Source organism: Pelecanus crispus, chromosome 11 (assembly GCF_030463565.1).
Source record: "Pelecanus crispus isolate bPelCri1 chromosome 11, bPelCri1.pri, whole genome shotgun sequence".
Classification (NCBI taxonomy): domain Eukaryota; kingdom Metazoa; phylum Chordata; class Aves; order Pelecaniformes; family Pelecanidae; genus Pelecanus; species Pelecanus crispus.
The window spans coordinates 32763742-32783439 of record NC_134653.1 but is presented as its reverse complement, the minus strand read 5'-3'; the positions used below and the strand labels follow the sequence as shown (position 1 = coordinate 32783439).

General features: G+C 45.2%; 1 protein-coding gene across 3 annotated transcripts in view; it reads left to right on the top strand.

Annotated features, from left to right (window-relative positions):
• Positions 1 to 19698, top strand: part of PITPNM2 (phosphatidylinositol transfer protein membrane associated 2) — a 122247-nt gene that overhangs the window by 78422 nt on the left and 24127 nt on the right. For all 3 annotated transcript variants that reach the window (XM_075718130.1, XM_075718129.1, XM_075718128.1), the window contains exons 6-13: positions 3956 to 4279; positions 7265 to 7360; positions 11418 to 11522; positions 12406 to 12476; positions 15797 to 16041; positions 16532 to 16721; positions 17750 to 17869; positions 18233 to 18444. In XM_075718130.1, coding sequence (XP_075574245.1) covers positions 3956 to 4279; positions 7265 to 7360; positions 11418 to 11522; positions 12406 to 12476; positions 15797 to 16041; positions 16532 to 16721; positions 17750 to 17869; positions 18233 to 18444 — 1363 coding nt within the window. The remainder of the gene's footprint in view (positions 1 to 3955; positions 4280 to 7264; positions 7361 to 11417; positions 11523 to 12405; positions 12477 to 15796; positions 16042 to 16531; positions 16722 to 17749; positions 17870 to 18232; positions 18445 to 19698) is intronic.

Sequence of the window (19698 nt, the reverse complement as noted above, 5' to 3'; positions counted from 1 at the left end):
TGTGTGGCTTCCTTGGGTTTTTTTTTAAACCAAAGCATTGTGTGCTTTAGAGAAATAATAGTCTTGTTAACTACTGATATTATGGAAATCAGCTGGTACCTGCACCTTTATAAAAAAACTGTTCCCATTATTTCTGATTGACTTCAGTGTGTGACTTGCCTGCTGAGACTCTGGAGTTATCCTCCAGTTCTGGGAAAGAAGGCTCAGATGAGAGTGGTACACGCTGGGTGGAGGGGGGAAACCTGCTCTAAAATCCTCCCTGATTCTCCTGTACCACTTGGTTCTCTCTTCACACCAAAGACACCTCTTTGAGACCATCCCCGACCCTGCAGTTCTTCCAGACTGCTGAGTTTATTTGCTCTGTGGTGGCAGGGGGGATGGAGGACCATTGCATTGCCCAGAGCCTCACCTCTGCAGGTCTTGTTGCATTCTGTCTGACCTGGAATAAGGTGACCGGTGGGATGCTGTACCCAACCTGTCCTCCCCAGCCAGCTCCCACTACCCAGGGCACCATGCCACAGGCTTGCAAGGCAAAATGCCAAATGGGCTGCAGCCGTCCGTGAGGCATGGCTTGAAAGCACGGTGTGTGGGAGTGAGTGCAAGACAGGGACTTCTCAGGCCGACCAGGAGATGTTTGCACCTCCCCTCCTGACAGAGAGAAAAATAAAAGTGACCTGGACCACAGATGCCTTCAGCACTGTCCCGATGGGTATTTCTGATCTGTTAAAAAGAGAATTTTTACCAATTACACTCCATTTCCTGGGTCTGATCTGTCCCTTCCTTTTCACTTTTCAAATAAAAGGTTTGTTTTTCTCTAACATTTTGATAAAAAACCACTTTAAGACTTGATTTTTTTCCATTGCACAGGGAGGGAAGTAGTGTCTGGACAGGTGAGGTCAGTCATTTGTGGATCTTGAATCCATATAGCTGCGTGGGGGCACTTGGTGTGCCCTCTGGGTCTCTGCTGCCTACTGGAAGGCTTCAGCACTGCAAGCTGAAGATCAATTCAGTGATGTACTCACTGCTGTGCACTGAGGGAATGCTCAAGTTTTCCATCCCTAGCAGTGAAGATTTTTTTTCTGCAAGCCATGACTTTTATTTTTCAACTTCTTTTGTACCCAGACAACCTCATTCTCTTCCAGGTTTTCTCCCTGTGTTTAAGGAAGAGAAACGCAGCCTCGCTGACACATCCCAGGTGAAGGCCAGAGGCTAGGAAAAGAATCTTAGTCTTTTTGGCTTTCTAACTAATCTGGAGTGATAGAGGCACAACAGCCGTGAAGCCCTGTAATGCCATCCTATTGTCAAAAGAACAAGGCTTTAAGGGAGGGTGACTTGGGATGTCTAATCAAAGTGATGTGAGCAGTGCAGATGGGGAGGTCTGTGGGTTGGGAGGAAGCAATACAGGCCATTTTTGTGATCTAAGAGATGAAGTGAAAGAAGGCAGAGGGGAACTTCAGGAGAATTTTTTTTTCCCCCCAAGTGGTTTTCATGTTCCCTATGATGTTAGTCCATTAAAACAAAGATATGTGGTCAGTGGCATCTGTGCCTTTACACAGAGAATTTCTGAGGAGTTTCTGCATTGATACCTCAAGGCTGGGTCCAGGAGCGTGAGCAGAGGCTGCTGAGCCCTGGAACGGAGGAAGCCTTGAGATGAGAGCAAGGGGGCCATTTGCTTCTGTGTCTGATCACAGTCTGTTTTCAAGGTGTTTCAAGCAAGGTAGAAGTGGGCATTGAGGATGTGGAAGTCCAAAGGATGGTTGTGGTGTTGGAGACTGAATTACAGCAAGTGAAACGTTTTCTTGGCTTTCAGTGTGGATGTGGTGGGAGTTTAATCTTCGTCCAGGCTCTGCTGATTGTCAGTCATACCGGGAGGTGAAGAGGTTAAAACATTCTCCTGTAGTTCTGCAAAAAATAATCTGGTGGGGGAAGTAACTGAATCTCAACTAAGGTTGAAAAGAATTAAATTGCCAAGGCCCCTTGGTCTGCCCCCAGAAGGTCACAGTCTGCTGGCTCAAACTTGCCTCTCCTACATGGAGCTCCCTTCTGAAAGTCAGGCAGAGAAATACATAAAATATTGATAGATTTAATCTTACTGTGCCAATGAAGTTTAGGTTGAGCTGGTCCGTTGCATTAGCTGCTGATTTCAATTGCAATTTCCTTCTGATAGGTTGACTTGTGATGGCTGGTGGCATTAAGAACTAACCGAAGAGCAGAGCAGACAGTAAAGTGCCCAGACCTGGAAGGAAATAAGCATATAAGCTTTTTGTATGTCTAAAAAACCAAAAAAAAAGTGATTGCTGAAAACAAAGGGGATATTTAGGCTGAACATCATAGAAACTGGGACAGTAGTGAGATCTAAGATTTTTTTTTTTTTTTTTTTTTGTACAACAGTAAAGCAAATGTTGCTGGAAACACCTTGGAAACGTTGCGTGCAGTGGGACCATCCAGCTTTGGCTGTGCTCCTGGAAATGCTGAGTTGCTTATGAGGGCTGTCTTTCCTCTTGGTGATGCTTAGAGAGCTTGAGCTGCAGCTCCCAAAACCTAAATGATTTTAATGTAGCCTGTTGATTGCTCTCTAGCTTATAAAAGCAGTGGTGGTGGTGTGGCCTGTGGTCTTCAGCCAGGATCTTCATTAGAGTGAGAGGTCAGCTACCCTGCCTGACAGCTTTTTGGCACAGTATGTTTCTGCTCCAGGCGTAGCAATGGAGGGTTGTGGATCCATCATCCCACTGACAATAAATGCCACTGCTGCTTTTGGCGTGTCCTTCAACCCATCCCTGCCTCAGTTTCCCAGTGATAAAGGGGGGACAATATTCGTTGATTTTTTTTTTTATTATTGTTATTATTTTTCTTCCCCTTTTCAGAAGGGCTTCTGAGGATTACTTTGTCAGTATTTATAGAAGCTGTTAAAAGCACCATTACTGCTGTGTGCTCCCATCAGTAATAAATAGCAGTTCAGAGCTTTGACCTGTCGTGAGCTTTTAAGCAATAATATTGGTTGAAAATCCTGAGTGACTCTACTGTTTTAAAAGTCTTGATGGTATGATGATGTTAGCCAAAAAGTTTAAGTCTCAGGGGAAAGTTTCTGTTGCCTGGTCAGGAGCATTGTGTGTTGATATTGAGACAGTTCTTCCTTTCAGATATGTGATACGTTGAAATATTTTAAATTGGCTTTACCCACTTCATTTTGCTCATGCAGCAGAAGACAGATGGTATCTGCAAAATACAGCATCTTTATTCCCTCCCTTACTTTGCTTCCCATTCCATTATCTCAGAAGCTCGTATCTGTGATGCTGTTTCGCTGATATATAGAAACCAGGTGCGGAAACCGGGTTTCCAAGGAAAGGAGAGGTTTTAGTCTTAGCGCTGCTGATGTGGGATGTGCTTCCGTCATTTAACAATTGTGGTGGGCTATGTAGTGTTCATCAAGGAACCACTTGAAACTCTCCTGGTTAAAAAAAAAAAATCATCAGTGGTTTTTGTTGTTGATGTTGGCTTTTTTCTTTTTTTTTTTTCTGTTTTCTTTTTTTTTTTTTTCTCCTTCTGGGAACATACTTCACTTTGAAGGCCAGATCCAAATGTTACAACTTCCCAGAACTTCATGGGAGTTGCAATTGTGGTCTGTGCATGGCTCCTCCTTGGTGGAGCAGGCAGTCACAGAACAAAGTCCTCCATCCAGAATAAGGAAATCCCTTGCCAAATTAAAAGCAGTCACAGAAGACTGGTTGATTTTTTAGTGCATGGTTGGGTAGCCAGAATTGAGGAGATAAAGTACATGAAGTGACCAATCTGCCATCCTGATGCTTGCTATATGAAGGTCCTTTACTGCAGCTTATATCATTGTGTCTTTGATGCCACTGTAATATCCTTGCCACAGTGTCTTGAGGTTTTGGGGAACAGAATGCCTCGATTCCTACAGCTTGTAGCACTGGTGACGGGCATTTTGGCTTTGCAGGCTTGCGGAAGGTCATGGTCCGTGCCCATCGGCAAGCTTGGTGCTGGCAGGATGAATGGTATGGGCTCACCATTGAGGATATCCGGCAGCTGGAGAAGGAGGCACAGTTGATGCTGGCTCAGAAGATGGCCCAGTTCTGCAGTGAAAATGATACGGAGCAGCACGGTGTCAAAGACACTCCTGGTGAGAAGGATGTTGAAGCCAACACAGTTTCACCTGTTGACACAGAGGATGCCACTGGTGACAGTGAAACAGCCTCTGGGAGATCGCTCACCAAGCAGTGGTCCACCTCTTCCAAGTCCTCACGATCTTCAAAGAGAGGAGGTAAGATGCTGCTGATGACTGCTCTTCTGAACTGCAGGGAGGTTGGGCTTTTGGGAGGTAGGAGCATGTCTCCTTGTGGTTGGCACCTTTGGGACAATGTGTATTTCTCCTGTAAGTCAGAGGTCTTCTCTGCTGGTGTTGGAGGCTCAGTCTTCTCAGGTGACCTGGTATGGGTTTGGGAATGTTTCTAGTCATTCCGTAACTGTGACTCAGTGGCACATGGCAGAATTTTTGCCATCTCAAAAGCAGAGAAACTATGAAAAAATGGTAGAAGAGCAGCAGCAGCTGGCTAGCAGTGTTGGGTCTCAGAAGATGACAAACAGCGGCACAGAGAGTTAGTCCTCGTTACCCAAGAGCCACTGGTGGCTTTTATAAGGCCTGGTCCTTCAGCAGTGTTCCCTTTCTGGATGTCTGCTCGTCTGCTGTGTCACAGAACCGGCCCGGCTGTGGGTTGCTGTTAACCGCCTCTCGTTTTCCGGGAGGCAGCTACAGCAGGCACCCCGTGCTCCTTGGCCGGGCTTATACGCTGCTACATGCCATCCATTCCAAAAGCGGGCGTTTGGCTCCGTGGGTGCTGCAGTGTAGCTCACACAGCAAAGCACCCTCATTAGCTACCGGGGAGACTAAGGCAGGTACCCCCAAAAAAGTGGATGGGGGCTGCTGCCTTGCACTGGTGATGATGTGTGGTAGCTGGTCGGAGACCAAACCTCATGGCCTGAGATTAGGTGGGACCATGGATTGCGTTTATATTCCCTTTTAAATACCATTCAGGAAGCTTTCAGGATTTTGCTGTTAAAGCCCCCCATATGGATGCCCTGTAAGGACTCAGCTTTGAGCCCTGAATTTTGTCATTCACCTTTCCCTAGGCAGTCACCTTTTTTTGCTGTACTAAACTCTTCCTTGGACCATTCGGTACAAAGGGGTGAATCCCCAGCGAGTTACAGACAGAAGGCTTGAACCCTCAGCAGTTCCCCCTCTCCTTTTAGTCAAGCACAGCTGATAGCAGGGTAATAGCTCTTAACAGCAAGAGGGCAAAAAAAAAAATCTTGATTTTTTTTTTTTTGGAAAACCCCAAGGGGCAGCATTTCTTCCAGTAATGGTGGAAGGGGACATCTAGGTGAGTGAAGCTTCTCCATCTCTCATATGCACTAAATATTGCAAGTTGAGTCTCCATTTTTATTTACCATTTCATCACGGGGTGAATGAGAGATGAGCAGTAGTTTTACCTTGCGATGACTCACTGGAGTGAGCCCCAGGGAACAGCATACCAGATGCTTCGTAAATCATTGTATAAAGATAAAAATGCTGGCTACTTTGCTTGCACCAGGATTTTATATCGATGTACCCGTCTCTCATTCTGCTCTTTGTTATGAACCCCTTCTTCCACTGCTGACATGTTTATTGGAAGCTGTAGTTTTTGGATCTCTTAGGATTTCACTTGAAGGTTTTCACTGGTAGCAAAGCATGAATTTCTTTTAAACTGCAGAATGTCTCAGCTCTTACAAGAAAAAGTAATGAAAGAAATGAATTGTGATGTGCTGGGAAGTACGTCATGCAGATATTTTAATCCTTCTTCACGCTGGCAGCATATTAACATATGGAAGCAAGGAGGGCTGTCTCAACTTACCGCTACCTCCAGCTGAAAAAAGCAACGCCTTTTCTCCAAAAGATCTCAGTCCTTTCTATACCATCCAAGCGAGACCTCTGGTGACAGCAGGACCCTTGTCGCCATCCCATATGTTATTATATGCTCTATTTTTAGCAACTATTATGCGAGTGCCTTGACGTCACTCCAGCGTGAATTAGCTCTGCTCTGCCAACCTCCTCGCTCGCTGCTCCCTACGGGGTGGGCGGTGGGGTAGTTGGGGGCTGCTGAGCCAATGCTGAGCTGCAATTAGATGACTCCGCACAGGGTCTCCATCCTCTTTCCATGTGACAACCGGGTAACAAAATGAGAAGAATATGACTTACAGATTTAACACTGTTACAACAATAGCACGAACACGGCTTGTGCAGCTGTCACAGTAACCAGAACCTTTCGGCGTCTTTGTATATGCTAAATGAGAATTTGTCAGTCTCCTCAGGTTTTTGCAGCATTAGGTGGCTGCTGCAAGCACTTTGTGTGTGCTGTGTGCCGTGCAAGAACTATCTGAAAGAGGGGAGAACCCCCCTCTCTCGTCGTCCTCTGGACAGTGCTCCCTTCAGCAGGCAGCTGTTCTGTAACAAGTTCAGCCAAGAAGAGTTCAGGCTGGATCATTGCTAAACTATATCTGAGAAAGAAAAAAGAAGAAAAGCTGTAATACGTTTATATTTAGCACAGGGAACTCTGGAGGGGAAAACGAAAGGGTGCAGCTAGGTGCGAGAACAGGAGGGCAAACAGGAGCCAAAAGGACCGTTGGGTTTTCTCCTCGCTCCGTCAGGACAGCCGCTCTGACAGCTCCCTATGAAGCAGTTGGATAGCATGTTGTTTAAATCATTCAAGTTTAAAGTTTAAATAGATCTCTAATCCAATTTGTGTGGAAGCAATTTCCTTCCAGAAAACAGATTATTTCTATGCAGGCTGCTTTGCTTAGCTACCCACCCGAAAGTTAGCGAAGCAGAGGCATGGTTTGTGTGCTGATTAGAGGCACGAAGAAAGCTTCCAATCAGCCTGCTTCCTTCCTAATTGCAAACTTTAAAACCCAGCTGATTTTGCACGTCCTACTAACAATTATAAATAGCTGCCATTCAAAATAGCATAAGAGTGATACAAACAGCTTGCTTAAATGTAGCATCTTGCTGGCAGGTTCTAACAACAGTAAACAAACAGGATCTGTAGAGCGGTACACTGACATCACACCAGCATCATCAGGGTTTTGTGTTTTTAATATTGCAGCAGTGAATTTTCATAGAGAACACACGACTCTTCCTCCAGCAAAGATCATGTTGGGAACTCTCTGTCTTGTCGTGGTAGCGTATCGCATAAGGCTTTTTTGTTTTTTCCAGCAAGTCCCTCACGCCATAGTATCTCCGAGTGGAGGATGCAGAGCATTGCCAGAGATTCAGATGACAGCTCAGATGATGAATTCTTTGATGCGCATGGTACGTGGAGCCTAAATCACCATCATTTGTTTTCTGAAACGGTGGGGTAAGAGAACGGAAGGCATGAGGGTGGGGGGTGAGCGGGGAAGGAAGCGAGACTTTTTTTTGCTTTGTTTGAAGTCTTTTCGTTTCTAACCAAGATACATGCAGCATCAGTGCAGCTTCTTCAAGCATCCCCAGCATCACCCAGCAGACTCTCATATTTAACGCAGCAACGTTTCAGATTCAGTGTGATCTATTTGAAGGGAGCTTGAACAGTCTTAACCTTAGGAGTTGTATTTTGTCTGGTGCAAATGAGTGTGAGTAAAATTCAGCAATACTAACTGGACTGTGGGTGTGTCCTAATGATTCTGATTCAGTGTGACTGATTATTTTTCTAATTTGTTTTTTAATCAGTAGGAGGTATAAATAATTGTCCTGTCTGGGCCTGAAGAGACCCAAGTTTGCCCTTATTAACTCCTTATTCTCCCATTCCAAGACATACAATAGTGAATGCAACAGGGTACTTCAGGTGCCAAAATTAATCTGTGTTGATTTCAGAATTCTCAAAGTAATTTTGACTGTCAGTATTAGGAGAAGGCTGTGTTTATTTTTTTTCTCTGTTCATGTGTGTGTGAAGAAGCTTTGTTCCACTGCACTCATTTTATATATTGTACTTAATGCGTATTTAAGCCTGAAGGGCTCCGTCTCTACTGACAACAGATGGACTCTTCTCTCTGTTTGTAATGCTAATCTAAGTTAGATGCGCAACATGTGCTGATGAAGTTGGTGACCTTTCTGTGAAATGCAGTTGTTAGAAGATGACGCCCCAGTTTTGTAAAGCAGAATTTCACTGATGTTCAGCTAGATTTCGCTGATGTTCAGCTAAAGCTCAGTCTCCAAAAATTGATAGTATCATGTTTTAGAAGAGTTCTTGCATCAAGTATTTAGGCATGCATCTCAAATTCTGGGGTGGAAAGTGGCATGCTATTGTAGAGTAGTGACTTGCACAACAGCAGCTTCAATGGCCAGGATGCGTGCAAGTCAGGGGATGAATGTGTCTCTTGCCTGGAAGGAGAAGGGCCAGCTTAGTTTAATTGTCTCTATTTATTAACTTATGTAGCATGTACAAAAACTATGTAAGGGATTTATTGTAGCAATATACATGCAAGAAAAGAGGAGTGAGTCATCGAAACAGCATCATTGCTATCCACCCTCTTTTTTGCCTTTTTAATTACTCAGTAATAAAATTGAGATAGACGGCTCTGCCTGGGATCCAGGCCCCCAGGGAATCCCTGATGTGCTCCTAACAGGCCTGGAAGGAGAATTAAAAAAAACGAGCCTCGTGCCGCAGTTGATATCAGCACCTCTGTTGCAATACTTCTAGGAGCTTGCTAACAGAAAAAGCAGCTCCTCTTCTGCTAGCACACAGCGTGTCTCCACTTACGTACAGATTGTCCTCTGCAATCTGCACAGTTGGGTTTGAAAAGTCTGCCTAGCCTGATGGGATTTTGGCTAACGAGTTGAAGCCTTGATGTGTGTGCTGTTCAACACAGCCCTCTCTTCGGGAGGGACCTCTTGTGGCCCCTTGGCCTGCAGATGACATGTCCCGGCTCCAGGTCTGTGGGCAGGGATGAAGCACTGCTTGCAGCTCGTCCTGCCGGGGAGGCTTGCGGGGTGGGTACCATGGGAACTGGCACAGATCAGGATGTGAGTCAACACCGAGCAGAGTTCCTCAGAAGCGCTTCCCATATATACACACACATTTCCTCGCCGTGCAGTGGGCGTAACCTGAGCCTGAGAAGCTTTCTTGTTGCCAGCTTCCCACTCATCCTCATTCACTGGCACACTCTGGTAAAGATAGTGACAAATACAGTAATATCTAATATCTATCCTGTAATAAATGCTAGTAATGGGAGTAATATCCTATTCAATGATCACTTAAGCAGCAATAAGGGCTGTAATTAAACCTCTCAAGGAAATAAGTTTAATATTTAGATTAAGTTCCTGGAGGAGCTTTGAGTGTGATCTCCCTCTTAATTCTCTGCCATCGTGTGTGTTGCATGCTTGTGCTTTCCACTTGCTCTGAACAGGTAGCTCCGCACTCCCTTGTGCAGGGAAATGGGGATTTACTCAGATTTTTTCTGTAGCTGAAAAAGGAAGTGGCGTGCCGATGCAAAGTTCCCAGGTCACTCTCTTTTTATGGTCAAAGTGTAAATAGAAACTCCTAAAAATAATTGGTCTTTGCTTGGCTCTGCACTTAATCCCCTTCATATATGGTTGGTTTTTTTTTTTTTAAGCTGCGGTTCAGATTTGCTGAAAAGATGAATATATTTCATAATCTTTTTGTTCCCTGTCCTAGGATTCTTCCAACTAATTATTTTCTTAGTAACTGTACAGTGATAAGAAAGGGGGAATCCTAGTCTGGGACTCTGAAGATTACAGCTTTTAGATCTTCAAGACATCTGTAATTACTGCAGTTATTATTATGTTTATAACTTTATTAAATGTACAAGCTCAAAATTTTCAGGAAAGAAATACTAAGCGCAGAACAATAAATAAATTAGATAGCACTTAACCTCTGTAACAGTAAAAGATACATCCTCAATGTAAAAAAAGAAAAGAGAAAGGAGGAAAAAAACCAAAAAAGGAACTAGCAACCCATACCAAAGGTATCTTCGTAAGGCTTGCATTGCTGCTGTTTGGTTTCCCGTGGGTTCAGGCGGGAGCTCTGGGGCTCTGTTTCCTTCCCAAGAACCTGCCGGGATTAAGCACGAGGTGTGGAGGCCGCGCGGTGCCCTGCCCAGCGCGCGCTGGGTCTGTGCTCTCACCCCATAAAGGAGCTGTCAGGCTGCTGCTGGGGACCTCTGGTCTGACATAAACATTTTTGTGAGCCCTTTCTCAGCTCCAGACTGGCTGCCCTGTGCTCAGGCTTGGGCTGAGAGCGAGCTCAGCCGCTTGCAGGGAAGTCCACACATGGTGGATAACCTAGCCCAGGCCAGCAGGCGTGTGGGGGGGGTCTGCTGGGGGCACTGGGATGAATTCTTCCAGCGCTACGGCTGCTAATGGCCTGCTCAGCGATGCCTCCGCAGGGCTCAGCTGCTTGTTTCCGTGTGGATGTACCAGCCAAGGCCCGCGGACAGGCAAGGCTGGGCTCCTGCCTGTGTCAGGCTTTCACTGCGGTGAATTAGGGCTCTGCAGCCCAGCACCGTGCGGCGTGGGCACAAGGCACAAGCCTGCCTTCCAGCGTCGCCCACCTGACGCCCTCCTTTCTCCCCTAACCTGGCACAACTTCTCTGATGTTTGCTATAGAGCAAGGCTATTAATCTTTCTTGTGTTTGGATACTACTTGTGGGGTGTTTTGTAGGGTCTCTCCTTTATACGTCTCTTCCTTTTAATTACACTTCTAAGAACATAATATTTTTGGGATGCTTATGCTCTGTCAACTGCAGTTGAACTGAGACGGGGGATTCAGAAGATCCTGAGGTAGGAGGGAAATGGCAGACACATGCACTCTGTGACCAAACAAGTCTCATCTCTTAAGGAAATTGGGCTAAAGATAGCCTAGGGAGTTCACGTTTCCTTTATTACTCATGCCTTTTTAGGTATTCGGTCCTATTAACAATAGCGATCCTTGTCACTGCTTCCCCCAGAGACATCCTGAAGCTTTCAAACAGGTCTGGGAGGATCCCAGCGGCAAACGTTACCTTGTCCTCTCCTGTACTGGAGCATTCTGGCTCCTTTAGCATCATCAGAAAGTATGGCAACAAAAAAGTCAAACTTGGTACCTGAAATGGTAACATTAAAACTCCATGTTTCCACATGTTTTCCACACTTTAGGAGTTTTGTTTGTTAAAAAACATGCAACTGAAACATATTGTTTACTTTTCAAAAGGTGCTTTGGTTTCTATGTAACAAAAGCTGGTAAAGTATCATGTTTTATTATGACTTAAGCCATCCAAATGTTGATAAGATTACATAGAGTTATGGGGCCTTATTTTTATTTAAAATTCTGTTCTGTGGTCTTGTCTGTATAAATATTTGTGTGTGTAACTCTCAAAACATCTGTTTTTTAAAGAGGACTTGTCTGACAATGAGGAAATGTTCCCGAAAGAAATAACCAAATGGAGTTCCAATGATCTGATGGATAAAATTGAAACCCCTGAATGCGATGATGTCCAGGGTAATTTTTTTTTTAAGTAAAAACTGCATGTGATGTCTTACAGTAGTTCCAGGCAATTGTTACAGCCACATTCTGAAAAAGGTAAAACTTGTTATCCTTATCTCACAAAAGGAGAAGCTGAGACAGAGCATAAAAATGACTGCCCAGTGCTGCTGGAAAAGAATTGCCCAGTGGGAGTTGGGATAGCTCTTGATTCTCTTTTATTTTCTGTGTTGGTTAGGGTCCTTTGTGTGACAGCCAAGTTTTCTCGTATAATGATGAAATATTCCAGCTCCGTCTTGAATGACTTGAATTTCTCCTGACTCTTCTTTCCTCTTGCCTCCATCCTTTGTTCTTGTCTGTATCTGCCTCGGTTTTATTTTCTGCTCATCATTATGAAATTTTGAAAGGAAGCTGGCTCCTCAGCCAGATCGATTCGTGTGGCAGCACAGTGGAAGATGACACTTAAGCTTTCTGGTACAAAGTCGGTCTGTGTAGGCACAGACGTGTGAACGCATCAGATCTCTGCTCCCCCAGCATAGTTCATGCAATTCCTTTTATTCTCCCACAAACCAATCATTTCTGACAATTGTGCAGGGATTTCCCATTGTTGCCATCCTTAATAAAGCAACGATACTGGATCGTTGTAATGAGAGAAGAGCTCTCTAATGTCCTCAGCGCTTACCGAGGTTATGAGAAATTGCTGGAAAATAAGTGACCCAGCGTTGCCCAGGCTTCTCAGGTGGGAGGAGGCAGGAGGGAGGGAGAGGGCAATTTGATGAAATAATTAAGGAGACATGAGGCAGAAGAGGCTGAGAAGCATTGGCACAAGTGTCTTTACGGAAGAGCGTCTTTGCCGAACAGCATCTTGCAGTGCTGACATTTTAAACTTCTGTGCTTCCAGGTGACTTGTATCATGAGACATCAGCAGAGTACCGCGTTGGCTCCAGCGTGGAGAGGCTCAGCATCATTGAAGTAAGTGCTTCGGTTTCTTGTAACGAGACCCTTTGTTGCTGGAATATATCTGTGGGGTAAACGGGATAAACAGCTCCCTTTGCTGCGAGCGGTGTATTGTCTTTGTGTGTCATTCGGAGCCGCACCGGTGTGCTGTGTACTTCATGGCTAGGTTTAAGGGATTATTTCACCTGTCTTTTGAACATCATATAGATAATGCTCTGTGGTTTGCAGGCAGTGTCAGGTATCCAGCTGGAAAAAAAAAACCTAATCCTGTGGGGATAACAGCAGCCTGAGGCACTGCTGGGTAGAGCTATCCTGCTAATGCCAGATTGAGCTAGCATGGATGTGGGCGTGGGAGAGTCGCGTTACTGCAGCACCGCACCAAGGTGCAGGCTGTGGCGGTCCAAGTGACATAGCTCGGCTGTAGCCTGTACTTTGGAGGTGCTCAAGGTCTTGTTTGGAAACCAGTTATAGTGTAGCCTGTATTAGCGCTCTGGATAAAATAATAAATAATAACGCACCCACCCACCCCAGCTTTCTAGGCTTGCATATAGAGGCTTTTGCAATCCAGTGTCCTAGTGAGACAGTGCATTTTGGAGTGGCTGTACTCATCCTACCCTTAAAGCATCTGCCTGTCTGTGCTGCAGACATGATGTAGCTACTTGCAGAGTGCCTAAGTTATGTCATGGTCTATCAAAGACCATGAGCGTGGTTTTGGTATTACTCTGTGTGCCAGGCTGTAAGTTCATCGTGGTTAGGCTTTTTTGTAATTGACTGAGAGCTCAAGGGCCATGGGGAGAGTGGGTGGCTGGGGACAGGAATGGCTCTAACCACTCAAGATAATAAGCAAGTCACAGCCCTAAGACTTCTCTTAGAGCTCAAAATGATGTGGAGAACTTGTTGTCTTCTTCAGAGGGCTGTACAAACTCAACCCTCTCCCGTTTCTGCCTTCATTTTAGAGAAAGAACATTTTAGAGAAAGACTTCCAAGTGAGATGAAAAAGACAGTTATTTGTAGTTGTTTGCAAACAGTCTACTAAAATAGTATGAAATTCCTAGCCACCATTGCAGTGATTTTCAGGTTAAGAGCCTCCATCACCAAAAGGTAGTTCAGGAATCAGGTGTCTTAGGAGACTCCAGACCTTACAAGAAAGTTCTAAATAGCCACCTCCACCCCTAAACTAATCAGCAGTTGCTTGCATGTTCCCCACTTCCTTCAAGAGCAGAGGTTAATGAACTGAAAGGGAAAGGTGCCTCCAAATGACTTCTGATAAACTTCTGGATGATCTGAGCTTGGTGACTCATGTTGTTCTCCAAATGAGCACTTAAAACATTTGTCTGAAAGAAAAAGCAGTGCTGAGATGCTGAGAGCACTCCTCCCATGCCTCCAGCCAGGCAAAAGTTCACTTTGCAGGTGCTGTAAACTGGAATCAAGAGAAGGTTTAAAGAGCTGGCATTAATACAGTGTAATGGTACTAAATAATTAAAGGCCATTCCTATGCAGGAGGTCTGGAAAACCTTTATTACAGACTTGGGTGTGAATTTTAATACTTCTGGTGGGCTGTGCATTAAGATATGCTTTAACATTATCTGGTAAAAATGTAAGCTAGTTGTTAGGTTGCTAAAGTGTGCCTGGGCATGCTTTCCTCCCACCAGCAGGTTTGTCAGGGACTCAATCACTGCTCAAAGGACAACAGGTGACTAAAGATGCGAAGACGAGAAGAATTTGCTAAACGGAAAATACTGCTTGCCTTCCACACCTCTTCCCGATGGTTATTTCTCTGCCTCAACAAGGAGTTGCCCAGAACGTTATCAAATGTTGTCTCTGCTAGCAGAAGGGATAAGGCACAGGAGGAAAGATCAGTACCTGATTTCACATGTCTCAAAGGTGTTGGGGTGGGGAATTTGAGTCTGTGTGGGAGCCATAAACACCGAAAGCTCTGGTCGAGAATAGATATTAAAAATAGTTACTGCTCTGTTGTGTTATATATGTGACCAGTACAAATGGATGCTCTTGTACCTGGTCCTGGGGCATCAGGATTGGGCTTACAGCTGTTCTGGCAGGGCACTTCATGATAACCCACTCTGGAGTTCACATGCAGTTCCCTTCTTCCCCCAAACTACAGCCTGTCTCTTTAGGCAAGCAAAAGACCTGGACAGCCAGAATAAAAATCTTTACTGTGTTCATGCAGCAGTCTCTCAGCCAGATGCTGGCCAGTCCTTGGGTCATGGGGTCTTGAAGTTTTTTTCTCTTCAGTTCCTCTTTTGCAACAGTATAGGCAAGTCTGAAGTCTTATTTATAACTTCTGTCATAGGCAAACAGATGCAATGACTGATCTTTTCCTACAACTTCTTTCCCCAGTAACTTGCCACTTGCTGACCTGTTTGATCTCATTTGTTAATTTTGCTGAATGTATTTTACTGTCAACTGCTGCAGCTGAGCTCAGCACCCCAACAGAAAGCAACACCCATCTTTTATTTCTTTATTTTTCCACCCTAGCGCACACAAATAATGTCTTTACTGCTGCCATGTTTTACCTGGTTACAGTTTTATGGAATTTTTTTTTACTTTCACCATTCCTTCTGCTTAGGATAGTCAGTTACACTGAGGCTGTGTGTATGCATTTGTGCATGCACATATGTAGGATAAGAGACCTGGAAGGAGTAGTCAGGTTCTCAGCTGTTTTATCTGTGTGTATCTAATGCCCATTTCCATAAATTAAGCACATTCCTTCTTGAAGACAGTTTAGTTTCTTACCTGCAAATCTGCAGATGTTATTCTAAAACCTCCTACCTCCTGTGTCTAGAGACCTGATTTTTCAGTCTACACTACTCAGGATCAGTTTAGACTCTTGTGTTTGCACCTGCACTGTCCTTTGACTTAAGTGCCTCTCTTCCCTCCCTGGCTTTCTTTACTCATCTCCATTGTGTTTGAGAGCAGGCATTTCATTCTTGTGTAGCTTTGCGAAGCAAATCAAGCTGAACTCTTTCATTGTCTGTTCAGAAAGTCTCTATGCTTCTTGTCCTTCTGTGGTCCTTCTCACACTGCAATTATCTTCGTGTGTGGATGGCCCAAACTGAACTCGGCCTTCTGGACAGGGGCTTGCCAAGGCCTTGTATCGTGGCTAATACTGCTTCTGCTGGAAATAACCTTGCTTCACAGATTGTTGTTTGCCTCATCCCTGACTGGACTGGATGTGGATGGGGCATTTATTGTACGCACCGTGTGTGAGCTGGGGGAAGAAAAGGTGATAAAATTTGCTTAAAGTCCACTTGGACCAAATAAAACCTCTTCACAAAATAAGCCTTTCTACTGTGCTGTCTTTCATTCCCACCTAGGATGAATCAGTGCAGCCATTAATGCAGCCAAGTAAAATCCATGTCCTCCTCTTGGTACTCCATGGAGGGAACATCTTGGACTCAGGAAGCGGTGACCAGAGCTCTAAGCAAGGGGATGTCAACACCATCACGACAGTGTTTGACACAGTGATGAGGGTACATTACCCAGCTGCTCTTGGACACATTGCCATCAGGCTAGTACCTTGCCCAGCCATTTGCTCCGAAGCATTTTCGCTGGTGTCCAGGTAAGTTGATGCTACTTTGTCACAGAGAGACACGTATAAAATTTCGCTCTTGATTTTTGGGGTTTTTTTTATTTGCTTGCCTGAAATGTTCTGCATGTAGTATTGAAAGCTCTGACCATGCTTTGAGAATGTACTTATTAATATACTAGGGAGGCATTCAATCTCGATTTCATACTTAGCTGCAGTGAATACAGTAATCATGCAGCAAGAGTTCTGAGATTGATTTATTCTAATTAATCCAATAAATACTGAGGCTTTAATTCCTTGTCTGAGGGTTGTTCTGTCAATGTAAGTATGTTGTCCTTGAAGATTTACATTTGATGGGAGGGAAAGATTTATTAAGCTCTCACCCATTTACAGTGGAATAAATGGCCTTTCTATCTTGAGGCTTTCTTTTAACGCACCACAGGACTGACTGTCGTGTCTGCAGATGGTTTTCCCCATTCTGTGTGTTAGGCTGAATATTTCCAATGTCTCTTGCCCTGTCCAGCCTCAGCCCATATAGTTACGATGAAGGCTGCCTGTCCAACAGCCAGGATCACATTCCCCTTGCTGCACTCCCTCTGCTAGCAACATCATCCCCGCAGTACCAAGAAGCAGTAGCCACAGTCATTGCCAGAGCCAACCAGGCCTACAGCGAGTTCATCAGATCCCAGGAGGGCATGTCATTCAACGGCCAGGTGAGCCAGCAGCTGAAAGGGAGAGCAAGTGAAGCAATTTCCTTCTGAAGCTCTCTTTTCCATTAATCTCTCAGGAGGGATGGAAACATGACAGTGTTGAGCTGCAATAACAAAAATGTTGTGCTTCCATTTCTTTCTTTCTGAGAGAGATTATTGCTTACGCTCTGTCCCAAGCCTTTGGGATTCAAAGCGAAGTCTGAGCTTGTGTTCAGAAATGAAGCTACAAAGCTGTGAAGTTAATCAATTTTCAGCACGACACACCTTTCCAAGTCAGGAATGCTACCTTTGTTAGTAAAGATGATGTCTGCTCCCATTGCAAACCAAGGCTTTTTAAGCATTCCCCATCTTTAAAGGACCTTCAGCAGCTCACGCTGGAGTTGAAGTGGGTTTCTTTTTTGAGACTCTGCAGCTGCTGCACCCTATAAAAGACCATGACTGAGCCTTACACCTCTGACCAAAGTGACTCTCTAGCTCTGCGAGGTTTGAGCTATTGAACTAGCTGCTGTGTTGCACTGCTGTAGTGTCATTTATCCACCCTGAGCTTCTTCCCAGCCAGCGCTGTGCCCGGGGCCCTGGACATCCCTCTCCTACCCAGGACTCTCAGTGCTTTTTATTGCACCTGTCTGCTCACTTTGCTCAGAGGCAGCACAGCCTGACCTCCTCAGGGTATGAACAGGGGGCAGAAGCACAGGGAAGCTTGCCTGAAGTAGCACGGACAGCTGGCAAGGAGGGAATCAAGCTTGGTTTTCTGAGGCTGGAGTTAGCACCATGATCAGTGCTCTCTGTTGCTTTCACTTCGCTCCAGTTGGCTGGTGGGGACAGCCAGAACTCATTAGCTATGTGAGCTAATGACACTCTGCAGGGTATGAGAGGATGGTCATCGACAGAGTAGTTTTACTGATGAAAGCACTGGGCATCCTGTCACTGTAGCTTTCCTGGGTATAATCCATCACTCCGTTTAACTGTCATCTCTGAACTGAAGTCAAGGGGCTTTTTTCCTCCTCCCCTACTTCTGTTGCCTTTTTCAGGTCTGCTTGGTAGGGGACTGTGTTGGAGGAATCCTGGGATTTGATGCCTTATGCTACAGCAATCAGACTGTGTCCGAGAGCCAGAACAGCAGTCGGCGAGGAAGCGTTGTGAGTGTCCAGGTAATGCTGGCTCCCAGTGTCTACTGGGAATAGGTCTGCTGGCTGCAGCGCCTCTATGGCTCCTGTTTTTAGTAAGGATCTTCTCATGAAACAACAAAGACTCCATTCCTTATCAACGGCAAAGGTGTCTTAAGGTGCATACAAGTCTCAATTTAGGTGCATTTGCTCTGAACAGGGATGCTTCACTCTCTGGTGTGAAGCTTCACCCACACCCTTAGGAAGTGGTTTGGTCTGAGATACGGTGTTGCCCTCAACTGGATCTTGGGGTAGATGGGGAAAGGAGGATGGAAAGAGAAGGTTATAATGTGGGTGTATTCCTGATTCAGCTGCCTGAGTGCTAAATCCATGTATTTCAAATTGCAGGATACAGACCTTCTGTCTCCTGGAATAACGGTGAACAACAGCTATTGTTCCAGTGGCTCTAATCTGGAAGCCAGCAGACACCTCAGCAGGAGCAACATTGATATTCCCCGTAGCAACGGAGAAGATTCAAAGAAGCAGCTGCCACGAAAAAGGAGTGATTCATCAACCTATGAACTGGACACGATAAAGCAGCACCAAGCCTTTCTTTCAAGGTAAGATTTTTGACGGACAGACCCAGCAATATTCAGGAGCTGAGATTGGTGCATCTGTGAAACCCAAATGTTGCTTTGTTATCCTGTGATAAGCAAGGTGGAGGAAAGCATTTAATTTAGAGGGGTATAGATTTCAGTGTGTTGTCTATGCAAAAAAAAAAAAAAAAATTAACAGCACTATTGCTCAGTGGCAGTGAGAGAATCCAGCTGCTCTACTGCATCTGTATTACAATAGCAAGAAACCCTTCATCCTATTGCTTGACAGCCGAGGCAGTTGGGTAACTGCATCTTTGCTGTGCTGCAGCTGCAGGATGGAGATCATAAAGCAAATGTAGAGACAGCATGAAGGAAGAGGGTGAAGCAGAACTGGGAATCCAGTGTTTTAATTTCAAAGCACCTCTGAAAGACGATTTTTGAGTTGGCTGGCCTGTTCTTGGGAAAGGTGGGGGTGAGCTGAGTATGCCTTTAATTCTGGCCTAGTTCAAGTGTGAGATTGAATTGCAGTGCCCTTTCCTGTTGCAGGAGCAGGTTTATGCTGTCATAGTGGCAGGATGCTCTGGATGAGCCATCCTGAACCCTAGCTGGTTGGCTGGTTCATGGAGCAACCTTCAACTGCACGTGAGGATTGTTCTGCCTGTGTGACTGTTTGGCAAAGCGACCCGAGTCCCCTGTATGGAGCAGGGACAGGGAATTGTATTCTGTCCCCTGCCAGGGCTGCTCTGTTGCACCAAGGTCGTGTTTCAAATTTGTTACTCGCTGTTGAAGCCCCCAAGATCACATTCCTAAGCTTCTTCAAATGGACTTTCAGAAACTGATCCATTAACATAACCGATGAAATTTTCATAGCAGTCTTTCCGTTGCCGCTGATTGTTCAGCGATTACTTCTGTAAGCCCGGAGGCTTTTTCTGGCTGAATCATCTTCAGCCTGTGGAACTGGACAGCCCAGACCTTTTCCCCCTGCAGGCCTGGAGGAACTGCAGCATCCTCTTAATCCCTCTTCCTCCATGTCACAGATATTGGGGAGCAATGTCCCACCCAGCAAACGCCATTATCTGCATTGCAACTGTGCCCGAGGCTTGTCCTGCACTTCTGCCCCTCCTTCACTACTTGCAGTCGTTGCTCCAGCACAGGGTCTCATGTTGTCCTGCCATGTCAAGGGCTGTTCTGTAAAAGATTCACAGGAGAGAGAAAGTATCAAAGTGAATGTCGTCGCTGCACAGAGATACTATATTCAGAAAGACAGCTGCATTTACA